The sequence below is a fragment of the Blennius ocellaris genome, assembly GCF_963422515.1.
Source record: "Blennius ocellaris genome assembly, chromosome: 3".
Classification (NCBI taxonomy): Eukaryota; Metazoa; Chordata; class Actinopteri; order Blenniiformes; family Blenniidae; genus Blennius; species Blennius ocellaris.
The window spans coordinates 21,661,082-21,674,825 of record NC_137652.1 but is presented as its reverse complement, the minus strand read 5'-3'; the positions used below and the strand labels follow the sequence as shown (position 1 = coordinate 21,674,825).

Below are 13,744 nucleotides of genomic sequence, written 5' to 3'. Positions count from 1 at the left end.
GTAAAACTTCGCCCACTTGAGGTCGGAAAGCAAAGTTTGATGTGGGATGTCTTTGAGGACTGCGTCCATGCTGTATATGATTGAGACACACAGGACGAAGGTTTATCAGGCTTGATTTTGTGAAGACGGGACGTCACTATCAGTTCCACACAAACGGCATCATAATTTGTTCCTGTTGTCTTGGTCGTATAAGGCCCCGGCTGTTCTAAGTCAGAATTCCCAATTCGAACTCAAATAATATTCATGAGTCAGAGACTGAGACTGTGTTCAGGTGGAGCTGCTTTGTGGGAACAAAAAAACTTTGTGAACTCTTTACATCCTTTATTTGAAACACAAACACATTCAGTCAACAATTAGCCTCACAAGCAAACAAGGGCCCCACTAACACGACAATGTTTTGAGTGAATGAGTATCGTTTTTGTGTTTTTGTTTCAGAAAGCTATTGCGTTTGCATGGCAACATTTTCAAAACATTGTCCATGTACACGGAAATGACAGAAATGCTGGAAACAATGTGGTTAGTATGACAAACCATGAGTTAATACTGCTGGCTGTTTTTGTAATAAAACAACACACACGTACAGAAAACAACACACTCTTAACATTAACAATGGGACAATTTCTCCCATTCACGGGGAGAGTGAAACCAGTGGGTTTTCAAAAAGTTGCATTTTGCCTCATTTCCATGGACACAGAGTCAAAGTGTTGTAGAAAATGTCCACCTTCTGAGCCGTTTTACAAAATTCGCACTTTCAGTGGCTCCGAGCACCGTTGTCGTGTAAACTGACACGGAAAACTCAACGTCTTCACTTAAAAATTTTCATGTCAATACAGCGAAGGCCAACACATCCGTCACTGTCAAGACAAACACTGGAAACTGTCTTATTCCGGTTTTTACAATGTCATAAAAACAATAGGGCTGTATCTCACTTCTTAACTCCTCAGCCTAAAAACATTATACATTTAATGGAAGAGTAATAAATTACATTTCTAAATGTGATAAGAGTGTCTAATTAACACAGCTGAAACATTTAATTTGGTCTTACAAACTATTCTGAAGGGAATTTTTCAGTTGTGGTGAAGCTGTAAAGTGCAATTTTAAATCAAATCTTTGATCTGATTGAGGCGTTTTCATTTTGATCGTAACTTTCATCATACAAATATGTTGATAGAATAAAAATATAATGATAGTTGAAGTCTTTATGAGATTAATACATCGCGGTTTCATCTTCAGTTTTTCCCGGTGCGTCACAGGATCAGCTGTTTTTTTCTTGAGCATCTCAGTACACATAGTCCAGCATGATGTGTGTGCGTGTGCGTGGAAAGCTGGGCGTCCTCCACAGCGCCATCTTCGGGAGGGCCTCGCTGATGTCGATCTCCCACCAGCTCTTTACACACCAGCTCAAGCATTTGGCTGCCAGGTAAAGAGCTCCGATTCCGAGCAGGAGCCGGATCAGGCCGATGCCCCCGCCTCCGTCCCCGTCATGCCCCGGCCACGATGCTGCAGACACACATCAAACACACCATCAGATCCTCCATCAGTGACCTCTGTGACCACATATGGAAAGGTAAGAAGGTAAACAGTGAAGAGACCAGTGGTGTGTTCCAAATCAGGTAGCCGACTAATGTTTATCGACGAAACTACACTTATTTAGTATTTAATAAAACTCACTGTTCAGCCTTTAACTTTTTAATGAGATATATTCAGATTTTCTGTTTTGCAAACTGTTAGAATAAATGATAAGTGAGGGTGTCTGCTTCTGTATATGACACATTTACAGTTTTATTTCTGCCTGTTGACCTTTAACCTTGTAGTGTGTGTCAAACTCCTCCTGCAGAATTACTCTGACTTACCAGGGTATTGATGTGGAGTCCAGCTGTCCAGGCTGTGAATTCTCCTCTTGGCTTTGGGCTCCCACGGTTCAGACTGCATGTAGTTGTGTGTGTACGTGTGGAGGAAGTGCTCCCCCTGCTGGCCGTAGCTGGAGGGCTGGACATTGTTGATGAATGTCTGGTTGAAGGCTTCTGGGAAGATTCCAAAAGCCTCGTTTTGCCGAGTCATCATATTGAAGACCAGCTCAGGGTCTTGGTACTGCCCCCATCTGGGACCAGCATCCACCTGTATGATCTCGTAGTACCCCATCTGGGTGAGGAAGGAGCTGAGGTCCAGCTCCGGGCTCTGCAAGTCTCCGATCAGGTCCCAGGTAATTTGGTAAGTCCTGTCAGGTCTGAACCTCCCAAAGGCTGCAGCGTCATGCTCCATCACAAACAGCACCTCCACCACTCTGGTTCTCACATGGTATCCGATGACCAGGCGGTCGATGTTGTCATCTCCATAGCTTCCCCCCAGCTCATAATTCTCCCTCACGTACACCGGCAGGTCTGCAGAGCCTGGGTGTGTTTCAGCATTCAGGTTCCCCACCTCATAGTAGGCATACTGAGGACAGACACAGATCATCGGGTGGAGATGAACAGAGGTGGCATCATGGAGTCAAGCTCAGTGATTTCCAGAACCCTGTCAGGGTTCCAGCACAGGCCATCAGGACGTCTGAGGTTTTTTTGTAAAATTAGATTTTCTCACGTCAAAGGAAACCAGTGTAATAAACTTTGTCGATTCTTCCTTGGGAAAGCTCAGGGAATGAAAGCTGACACACCTTCCTCTTGCCTTTCCTGGACCTGCTCAGCACCGGCAGAATTTCCTCGATGTTCCCAAACAGGTGGAAACCGTAGCAACCATTCTCCGGTTGGCAGTCTGACGCCACCTGCGGAAACACACACAGTCACTCCTCCTGTTCGTTGCCATGTAGGTCTTCATTCATGAGATCCACAAATAGATTACATAGAAGTCTTAATGCTGTCTTTCTGAGTTAAAAACCACTGTTCAAAACTCTGTCAGTAATAGCTCAGCAACTACTGCAATAAAATGAGTATCCCAGTAAAGTGTCAGTGACCTTTTTACTTCTTTTTTTTTTTTTAATAGCTTTAGCACAAGCATTATCTTGTGTCTTAATACCTACTATTCTCCTGTTTTTGAAAATCAATAGTGAGGTTCCTCAAAGCTCCATCCTTGGGCGTCTTTAATTCAACATATATTCCTCCCTCTAGTGCCGATCCTGGAACATTACAACATCTCTCATCATAATTCTGCAGGAGACACGCAGTTCTGTATTTCAATGTCAGTGAATGGCCACAGCCCTTTATACCCGCTGAGTAAGTGCATGAATGAAATTAATAAGTGGATGTGTCAGGATATGTGTCAACAACATAATCCAGAAATAAAACAGGTACTGTAGTTTTTTTTTTGGCCCCAAAGATGACAAGGTAGTCAGTGTTCATCATGACTCCATGTCAATAAAGACAACAAGTAAAGCCACATATGTTGATATAGTTATGGACTATATTCAACAACCACATTTACACATGAACTTCATCAAGTCACGAGTTACTTTTAATCTGCAGGAAAGCCAATGTCATCAGATTAAATGTCCAAGTACAATGAATATAGCTGAACTCATTTCCTGAACAGTGAGGTTTATTTTGATTATTTGTAAACTTTTATCCAGTGAATCTGAGGTTATTGTACCTTCATGACGGACACATAGTGGACGAGCTCGCAGGTCAGACAGTCGTTGGCAAACCAGAAAAGCAGCTGGAGTCCGTGTCGGGGGAAAGGACGGCCGAACCCTGAGTCCATCAGCTGCTGCAGAGTGCAGAGCTGCAGCTGGACCATGGTGAAGGACCTGAGGGAGTGTGAGACAGACATCAAAAACACCTATTTCAATACAATTACTCATCTCCTGTATAAAGCTGGACATCTTAATGAGTTTAATTATATGCTTAATTTTCATAGTCAGTAATTGTACCTTTATCAACAACAGATGCAAAAACAACTGTGACTTTGGTCATTTTTAAGCCACTTCACCTCAGATCTAATGGTGTAATTATCATGCAGTGAATGAAGAATCTGACTGAAACGATCTGTTTACCAACAACAAAGGCTTGACTTGTTCAACTCACACACATACACATATTTCATGGAGTAAAGGACGGCTGGAGATCAACAGCTTTAAAACTAATGAACACATAATAAAGGGTATGCAGCCCCCACCAGTCACGTTCCATTCACACAACCTGCACTACTTTATCAATACGTAATAAACATCGCATGCGATAAACGCGAGTAAACGTGCATGAAGCTGCGACAATAGAAAGCACAGAGACAATGAGTTTGTGTGCTTTATTTACCCTCCGTGTTGCAGTCTGCGTTATTCCTCTTTATACCACTGACGTCAAAACGTAAACAAGTCCGGAGATGGCCTGCGGCTCCGCCTAATAGACACACATCAGTAAACACATTGAGAACAGTAATATATCATAAATCAAGGAATGACTGGTGAAAAAATATTACAGGTGGGGCTGCGCTTTCTGAGCTTTATGGATAGTTCCACTACTTCCCGTATTCAATACAGCTCCTTTACTTCCTGTCTTACATTTATTGTCTGACCTCACTCGTGACAACAACAATGGCCCGACACAACAAAAAGTATTTTTATATTTGCAACAATACATGTAATACATCCGGGATAAAACATCAACACATTTATCCCTAAAAAAAAAAAAAGGTTAAATGATTTTCAATATTAACTTGAACGAATTCACAAGCTCCTCCCCCGACCATGTACGTCCCCGCTCGTCGTTCCCGCCCCTGTGCGTGCTCGTCCTCGTCGCCCCGTGACGCACGTCCCGCTGCTGCGTCATTTGCGCGCCACCTCGCTCCCGATGCGTTTCTTCTGCCGACAGTCTGAAGATAGATGTTCCGATTTCAGGTGAGCAGTGTCTGCGGAGGTGAAGGAGGAGCGGGCCGTGTCTCCCAGAGCACCTCCCGGACGTCCCACGGTCGCCGCGGTGCCTCCGAACACCTCGGCGACTGTTTTAAACGCTGCTGGTTGTCTGTTGTTTATGCCGCGGCCGCGCTCGGTGCGGTTGGCGGCCTGGCGGACTGGAGCAGCCCGGGTGTTTGGCGGCGTGAGCCGGCGGATGAACACGGCGCCCCTCGGCCAGCAAATAAGCCGTGATTCGATTCATTAGTGTCCGTTTTACATCACGCATTTACCGTAGTTTATGTGACGGTCCCGTTAAATGGCTCCACCACTGTCGTTTCCCTCCGACGTGGGTCTTAAAGTGATCTACCGTCAGCGTTAGCATTGTGGCTAACAGCCCGTGTAGCAGCATGAAGGGTGGAACAGGGTCGAGGAGCTCCACCGAGCCTCATTTATCAATATCATACTCATGTTATTGATTAATATTGTCCACACTGGGGGGTGTGAATACATCCAGTAACTAACAGGTTTCATGCCAGTTGAATATTTACCTGCTCTCCGTGAGGAGCCATGCTGGTTGTTAGCCAGGAGGGTCTTCCAGGAGTTAAGTAGTTCCAGTTCAGGAGGAGCCACATGGGGACCTGACCAGTGAAACCATACTGTGATGAACAAAATAACAATGGCCCCATTTGTCTCCCGAGTTACAATCCAAAGTGACACAAGTGCATTATGTAAGACACCAAATATACTTGCATATCAGAGAAATGAGCCCTCGTATTGGGGAATACAATGAAATGGCCAAAAACGTGGTGCATTTGCTGCCCATACTTTCTCTAGAATAACAAATCCCTGAAGTTTAGAGCTGCACAATTTATCACAAATGTATCATCGCAATATCAATATAGCAGCATACATATAGCAAAAGCTGTGATTGCATTGTGTTGGTTTTACTTCACTATTTCAAGATCTCCATTATGCACAGTAATGTTTTATGGTGTATTTTGTATTATGGGTACAATTTGTGTCCGACTTTACACATCATGTTGAGATGCAAAGGGACACAATAATTTAATTAAATTGACTGTCCCAAGCCAGGTATGACCATTTAACAGGACAGCTTCAAACCACAGTCGTGACCTCCCCTGGTTCAGACTTTCCCAGAGTACAAAACAGAAATGGAAAATGTATAATAGCCCTAACCCATAGTTTACAAAAACAATATGCAATGCAACTATAACAGAGATATAACATTATCAGCTCCACTGGCATAATGCACAACTGGCCCAAACGCCGTGTATTAAAGTCTGTCTTCTGTCAACAGTCCCTGGATGAAGACTGTACGCTGGAGGAGGAAGATGAGGGGCTGATCGAGGACGAGGATGAGATCGATCAGTTCAACGATGACACCTTCGGAGCCGGTGCCATCGGTGAGTCTCGCATACGATAATATACTTTATTTATACTGCTGCAATATACAACTAAATAAAATCAAAACCATTAATGAGGCAAAATGGCTTTCAAGGACTTTCATGTTTAATTGTTGCCCACCACCACCACCACCAGTTTTCTGGCATTTTAAAGAGTAAATGTTGATTCCTATAATGGTCATAATGTGTATTTATTCTAAATTCCTTTGACGGTTGAAAGGTTCAGAAGCTTTTTCTCTCAACCTAAAATAATACTGGAGTTACTTCTAAGTGTTCCGAGTAAAAATATCTATTAATTCCTGAAACACAAACTGCTGACGTCCATATTTTTAGTGTCCTGAAAGATGTGCGAGAGCCTTGTTTGATCCTGTATGGAGGACTGAGCTTCAGCTTTCAGATGTACTTGTTAAAACTGCAGTTTATTCATGACTCCACGTCGCATAAATACTCGCCCCTAACCCCCATTTCCTCCTGCAGACGATGACTGGCAGGAGGAGCACAAGCGGCTGGCTGAGCTGGATGAGCGGGACGTGCTGGCCGTGGGGCTGGGGGTGGGGGAGGGGGATTTAAGGGGGTCCCAGCGCTCCCCCCTGGCGGGACGCCTCCCTCTTCCAGCTTCCATCCCTTCACTCGGCTTCTCCTCGCCTTCCTCTGGACTTCCTCCATCAGGTCAGTGGTTCGAGCCCCCGAGCCGGTGTGTGTGTGTGAAGTTTTCCCGTCTGTGCACATGAATTGAGCTTGAGTCTCTCGTCTCAGATGCGGACGATCGGCCGGGGGACGGCGACCTGGCCGAGTCTCTGGCTCGTTTCATCCTGGATGCCGACCCGGCTATCGCCGGCGTCGGAGCGGCGGAGAGGCCCGGGCCCATCCCCGGCGTCCCCCCGGGGTCCAGCCTCTCCGGTCTGCATGGGCTGGACCAGACCAGAGTCCTGTCTCAGCCCCCCTCCATCCCACACCCGCACCAGCTGCCCCCCGGACCCCCGCCTGCAGGTCAGAACCAACACCACCCCGGTAAGGACACGCTCTTTCTTCTTGTGTCTGCTGTTTTTCCAGTTACCTCACTATTGGGAATTCCCAGCTGAGAAGCGGTTCCAGTTAGCGGCAGAAAACAATTGATTGATTATTTAGATTTTAAAACTGTTCGATGGAATCATTGGATAAGAGCATGGCCGTGTGCAAAATATAAACTAAGAATGTACACGTTACCAAGAAACTTTGGATGAGCTCAATGCAAATGTGCCAAACACTAAAAGGTCATTTCAGCTGCTGGACAAAAATTACACACAAAAAAAGCCGAATACATAAAGGTCATTCATTGGGGTGAATAAGTGTTAATTTACTGATTTTACAATCAGTTTTGGCTGAAAAATTTATCTTTTTGTGTCAAAAACTGAAATATTAATATGGTTACTTTAAGTTCTTTACAAAGAGTCTTAATTACTTAGAATATTTTTTTAATGGCGTGTGTGTATCCATGTGTGTGTCCTGCAGGCCTCCCTCCCTCCTCCATGCTCAGCTACCAGCAGCAGCAGCACCTCCTGCGCAGAGGCTCCGCCCCCATGGGACAGGTCAGAGTTCAGCTCACAGCTCCGTTTATTTCAGCAGTTGCTTGCATCGTTAACGTCGTCATTTCACCTCTGAATGCGGCGACACACTGTGTCGTATTCGTCCATCCCAGTGGAAAGTTGACAGTTGAGAGAGAATCATGGCGATGTCTTTGGTCTTGAGCGTGTTGTTTTTCTGTACGTCGCACTGCGAGACCGGTTCAAGGATGGCTGTTGTCAAGGCGACCAAAGACGACCTGCAATCGACCTTTTTTTTTTTCTTGACAAACACAAGGGCGAGGGCTCCATTCGTGTTTGGCTAGTTTCTTTTTCGTGAATGAATGTCACACATTTTTTAGTTTTTTTTTTTTATATTCACCTGGGCTTCGATTCAGCTTGCATTTCGGTTGTGAAATCTGCATGCAGCAAACTTCATGTTGTGGCCCAAAGGTTTATTTAGATTCATGTCGTTACAGTGCTGTGAACTTTTAAGATTGTTAAAATTGCACAGTTTGAATCAGATCTAGCTCGTGACACAGCAGCTTCCCCTCAGTGGACATTTCTACAGACACAAGACCTCGCCTTCATGGATTATTTCTTTAACGATCGTTTTGCAGTTTATATAGGCCCAATCCCAATTCTATTGGGATCTCTGCCTACCTCAAGGCGAAGAAATAGACGGAGACATGGACTACTTCAGTTTTTGAGCTGTGTTTGGACTTCAGAAATATTTCCTCATTCACCATGGGAAAGCGGAGGAGCTTCCTTGTTTGCTCGGGGGTCCCTGTTTTCAAAACACCCATATTAGAAGACTTTGGAACTATACAGTGTAATAAAAAAATGTTATAAACACGGTCTCCACGAAACAAATACACGCGGAAGCTACATACGGCAGCGCCACTGCCGTACTTACTAGTATAAAACACAACAGGTTTATATAACTTTAGAAGCGTATATATGTGAAATGCAAGCCCTTCGGCGCCATGTCCTCGTACACCTCTGTTTAAAGTGTGCATCTGTAAACGCTTCGTTTTGAGGGGTGAATAGCCCTTCCCCTTACGCCTCCGCCTCTGCACAGTAGTGAATTGGGACACCCCTCAGACTCTCGTGAACGTGCATTTCAAAGGGGTAGGGGTAAGGTGAAGGGCTGTGTCTTTAAAAAGTGTGTGTCTTTGGAGCTGGAATCAAACCTCGGTTCTTCCTGTGTGAGCGCGACTTAATGTGATCACAAAGTCTTGATTATTGAGTCCTTAAAGGACTCAAAGAACCTTGTGTCTTAAACTCTGTTGTGGTCCAAGAAACGACTCATTTCACCTCCTGACATAGAGTCTCGGAGGCCTCCTGACATAGAAAAAAAAAAACCAAGCATTTTAGTATTTCACATTATAGTTTGTGTTTCTTCACTGGCTGTTGAAGTTGATCCTGAGTGTAATGTGAAGGTTTGTGTCTGTCTCAGATGAACTCTCACAGTATTTGGGAGAACAGTATGGGCTTCGGACCAGTCAGCATCACTCCTGGACTGGTGACACACATGGAGGTGAGCTCGTGTACACACTCGCTTAGAAATTCCTATTTTTGTCCAAATATGAACAAATAACAAGGAACTAGATTTGGGATTGCTTTGAATGTAAAAAAAAAAAAAATGTCTTAATGTAACAGACGAAAGAACCAATTTTAAAATCATATCATCCACACACGTCTCTGTAAGAGTTGTACAGCGTATCGACGTGTGTATGAATCTGAAGTGTGTGTGTGTGTGTGTGTGTGTGTGTTGTTCAGGACAGTCCTCTGATGTCCATCATCAAAGAAGTCGGTCTTCCCAAACGGCCTCAGGGCCGCACAGACGAGGGGCGGGACCTGTCGGAGCGAGTCCCGCCCCCGCGCTCGTCCTCGCCCGTCATTGGCTCTCCTCCGGTCCGGGCGGTGCCCATCGGGACTCCGCCCAAGCAGCCGATGAGCCATGCCCTCAATCACCAGGTAAGGAGCGCCGGGCACCGTCTTGCGACTTTTTAAGGCCGCGCCACAAACTAAAAGCGTTTTAACCGTGTGTGTAGATCCACCACCCCACGGCGGTTCATGTGAGGGCCCCGCTGCAGCACAGATATCCTCCTCCTTTCCCCGAACGTCTGTCACCCAACACCCTCCTCAATATAGCTGTGAGTTTCTCCCTCCGCTCTGCTCCTCCTCTCTCTCTCCTTTAATGTTGACTTTCTCTCAGAGGCCAAATTAAATCCTCTTCAAGTTATTCCAGCTGCTTCCAAATGAATGTCATCACTGTGTTTTTAGCTTCTCCTTTCTCCCAAAGATGAGGATATTGATAAATGGATATTTTTGGATACATAAATATGTATTAGTGGGTCTACAGCTTAACTGTGATTATTATTATTGCCTTATTTGATGTTTGGGTGTATTTATGAGTGTTTTAGGGTCTGTAATTGCATTGATGGCTATAAAAGTGTAGTTACGGTGTGTATCAGTATGTCGGTGTTAATTTATGTTGTGTGTGTGCAGAACTCTCCGTTGTGTCGCGGTCCCTTCCCTCCCAGAGTTGGTCCGGTTCTCTCTCAGCTCCAACGAGCTCAGCTACTCAACTCCCAGGTTTGTTCCTCACAATCACCACAGAGCAGGTTCCAGAAAGGATGCACGGGATGTGAAGAAGCTTTGGCTCCGCCTCCTTCCAGGTGGCAGGTTTCCCCCGTGGTGGTCCCGGCGGCCCGCTGTTACCGGGTGGTGGAGGTTTCAGGCCGTTCTTCGGGGGGCCCCCTCCTCTACACGGTCACAGGATGGGGCCACCGCCCCCCCATGGTCCCCCCAACCACACGCCACCCATCAGGCACAACACCACCCACCTGCACCCGCAGCACCGCCGCTTGCTGACGCAGCGCATGCAGAGCCGGGGAGGGTAAGACCGTGAACCCACAGCAGGCGTCATGGCGGCCCCGCTACGGTGTGTTTGAGCTCACCCTGTTCTCCACCCCCCCCCCCCACACCTGCAGGGACCGGATCAGGCCTGGAGGAGACCGGCGCAGCAGAGACCCCTACAGTAACCTGATGACTCAGAAAGAGAAGGAGTGGGTCACCAAGATCCAGATGATGCAGCTGCAGAGCACTGACCCCTACCTGGACGACTACTACTATCAGGTAGCTACTTTACTATTCAGTTAAACTCCTGTTTACTGGCGGAGGAGCCTCATTACTCCAAAACTAACTCAGTCCCCCGTAAAGCAAGATGACACGTGTAGCATTAGCATTAGCTTATATACACAGTAGCTGGGAATATCATTAGCATACTAAAATATACAGTGATTTTGAAAGTGTGTGTGTGTGTGTGTCACATGTAGAACTACTATGAAAAGATGGAGAAGCGTCAGGAACGGGAGCGAGACAGCAGCAAGAAGGAACACACCACCAAACTCATCACTCCTCAGGTGGCAAAGGTGGAACACACCTACAGGCCAGGTAAGTGTGTGTGCTCAGGTCAGCAAGTTACATCGTTCAGAGAGTTTGTTGTCATTGTCAGTTTTGTTAGGACATTGATGATGATGATGATGATGGTAAAGCATTTATTGTGTAATTTGTGAAAATCTCAAAGTGCTAAAAACAACAATATAAAACGTTTAGAAACGGCAATACAAATAAATAAGCTGATAAAAATAAAAAGGCTTCTGGTCTCTTTTTAAAAGCAACGTGGTCAGTTTTGCTAGCGTCGTCATGGTTGCAGCCGGTGGGTTGATGGTGTGCTAACTGTCCTCCTCCCGGGCTACAGTGCAGTTTGCCGGCTCTCTGGGGAAACTGACGGTTTCCAGCGTGAACAACCCCAGAAAGATGATCGACGCCGTGGTGACGACTCGAACGGACGACGAGGTCGGTTTTGTTTCTGTGAGATACGGCGGAATCTCCCGCGCACTCTGGGAGCACGTTGGCCTGCAGCGGCCGGACCGCTGCGCCGCTGTGTCGCTCAGCTGTTCCGTTTGTGTGTGTCCGTGTCCTGCAGGAGAAACGAGACAAGCAGGTCTGGAACAAACGCCGTCAGGTCCTCTACACGGTGGAGAAGGTGGGTGCAAAGTGGCCGCGCTGGCGGGGATCGAGCCGTGGCTCCCGAAGTGTCTCACTGTCCCGGTTTGCTCCTGCAGATGTACAGTTTGCTGCTGGAGGTCCAAGACTTCGAGAAACGCTTCGTCCAGGCGGCGGAGGAGGACCGCGAGGCTCTGCTGGAGCAGCATAAGACCAACACGGTGCAGCTGTGCAACTCTCTGCGCGAGAAGGAGTGGGAGGACAGGTGGGCGGGGCTTCATTGCGTCTGGTGGGCGGGGCTCGTCGTGTGTCCGCCAGCCTGACGTCTTTGCTCCTCCTCAGAGTTAGTGACGAGCAGTGTGTGATGATCATGTCCGTGAGGAAGGGCAAGCGGCTCGTCTCCAGGCTCCTCCCCCTCCTGCCGTCACCCCAGGCCACCGCCGTTGTCATGGCGATCGCCCGCAACCTCCCTGCCTTAGCCAAGAAGGACAAGCAGGACCAGGTCAGACATTGAACTTACTGTGCTTCACAAGTTTCTTTTGAATCTAAATGACAAAAGTTGTAGGTTAAAAACTTAACATATGTTTGTTAAAATATTTTGTTTCACATTGAAGTTTCTGTATTAAAACAATATTTTTTCTCAATTTTCAATGTTGACTTGAGAAAAAGTTTCACTGTATGTTAAAATTTTTAGCAAAACAACAGAAGTCATGAATTGTGATGATTTAATTGACAGCCTTTTATAAGCCACGTCTCCATGGTAACCAGCTGCTCCGCCCCCTCAGGTGTTGTGCTGGTTGGTGGAGCCGGTTTCTGCCGTCGTCCAATCACTGTCCAGCTCGTCTCTGACCGACCTGCTGCAGGAACTGCAAGGCAGCGAGGGGCAGCTGAGCTCCGTGCTGCACAACAAGGTGTGTGTACACACACACACACACACACACACACACACACACACACACACACACACACACACACACAGAATAAGGATCAACACCGTTCGTTTGAGTTCGTCTGCATGTGTTTTTACACTCTTCTGCGTGTGTGTGTGTGTTTAGTTTGGCGTGACCCTGCTCTACCTGATCCTGAGTGAAGGTGAAAGGATGCAGAGCTCCGACCCCAACTGTCAACTCATGGACGACAATCGGTGGTGAGTCGTGTTTGTGTGTGCGCTGTTAGCATTAGCAGTAGCCTCTGCAGTGACGGCCGTGTTACTTTCTTGAATCCGATGTAAGTGTTGCAGCTGCTGCAGGTTAAGTGTGATGGTTGTTTTCTCCAATTTCCTTTTCTAACTAACCGGCTGTACCTGCCCTGCAGGACTGAGTTGGTGTTTTCTGTGACGAGGGAGCTGCTCAGCGTCCCCTCCTCCTCCCTCTCACCCCCCCTCTTCACCCCTCCAAACCTGCTCTCCCTCTTCTCGCGCTACGTCGACCGGCAGAGGCTCGAGCTGTTACAAGACAAGCTACAGTAAGACGCACACATAAATATGTGGTTACCATGACAACTGTTTTGGTGTAAGTTAAAAGTTTTATTCTTGTTTTCTAGGATCTCTGCTTTGTCCAGGTAGAAGTTGCTACAGACATGAACTCTCCCCCCCCCCACAAGCAGACGTGTGTGTGTGTGTGTGTGTGTGTGTGTGTGTGTGTGTGTGTGTGTGTGTGTGTGTGTGTGTGTGTGTGTGTGTGTGTGTGTGTGTGTGTGTGTGTGTGTGTGTGTGTGTGTGTGTGTGTGTGTGTGTGTGGTGAATCCACAGTGGATCGTTTTTAATCCAGATCTCTTGTCACTTTTTTTTTTTTTCTTTGTTTAAACATCATGTGTAAGTGCGTGGGAGTGTATGAGACCGAGTGAAGATGAAAATTTAATCTGCATTTTTAAATATCTTGTTTACTATTATGCCTGTGATGAAACTTCAAATTAAAAAAAAGTATTTCTATTATATAAAA

General features: G+C 46.5%; 2 protein-coding genes across 3 annotated transcripts; one reads left to right on the top strand and one right to left on the bottom strand.

The window, feature by feature from the left end:
• Positions 1-381: 381 nt before the first annotated feature.
• LOC308149149 (uncharacterized protein) lies at positions 382-4,477 on the bottom strand. The gene is made up of 6 exons (XM_080520820.1): positions 4,408-4,477; positions 4,245-4,328; positions 3,583-3,739; positions 2,654-2,761; positions 1,854-2,436; positions 382-1,500 (listed from the first exon to the last, which is right to left on the bottom strand). Exons 3-6 carry the CDS (start codon positions 3,727-3,729, stop codon positions 1,280-1,282), a joined length of 1,059 nt encoding a protein of 352 aa, XP_080376946.1. The 5' UTR covers positions 3,730-3,739; positions 4,245-4,328; positions 4,408-4,477; the 3' UTR covers positions 382-1,279.
• A 290-nt stretch (positions 4,478-4,767) lies between these two features.
• Positions 4,768-13,744, top strand: patl1 (PAT1 homolog 1, processing body mRNA decay factor; the record flags this gene model as incomplete). Of its 2 annotated transcripts, XM_080520513.1 has the most annotated exons (20): positions 4,768-4,825; positions 6,141-6,246; positions 6,724-6,915; positions 7,003-7,257; positions 7,738-7,814; positions 9,247-9,327; positions 9,570-9,767; positions 9,845-9,946; positions 10,302-10,388; positions 10,472-10,692; positions 10,787-10,931; positions 11,132-11,249; positions 11,557-11,654; positions 11,785-11,844; positions 11,924-12,069; positions 12,147-12,306; positions 12,590-12,715; positions 12,860-12,951; positions 13,119-13,268; positions 13,347-13,744. In XM_080520513.1, the coding sequence occupies exons 1-20, from the start codon at positions 4,811-4,813 to the stop codon at positions 13,366-13,368; spliced, it is 2,451 nt and encodes an 816-aa protein (XP_080376639.1). In that variant the 5' UTR covers positions 4,768-4,810. The 2 variants fall into 2 exon arrangements, with proteins under 2 accessions (XP_080376639.1, XP_080376640.1); XM_080520514.1 differs by lacking the exon at positions 13,347-13,744 and having other exon boundaries at positions 7,003-7,236; positions 13,119-13,272.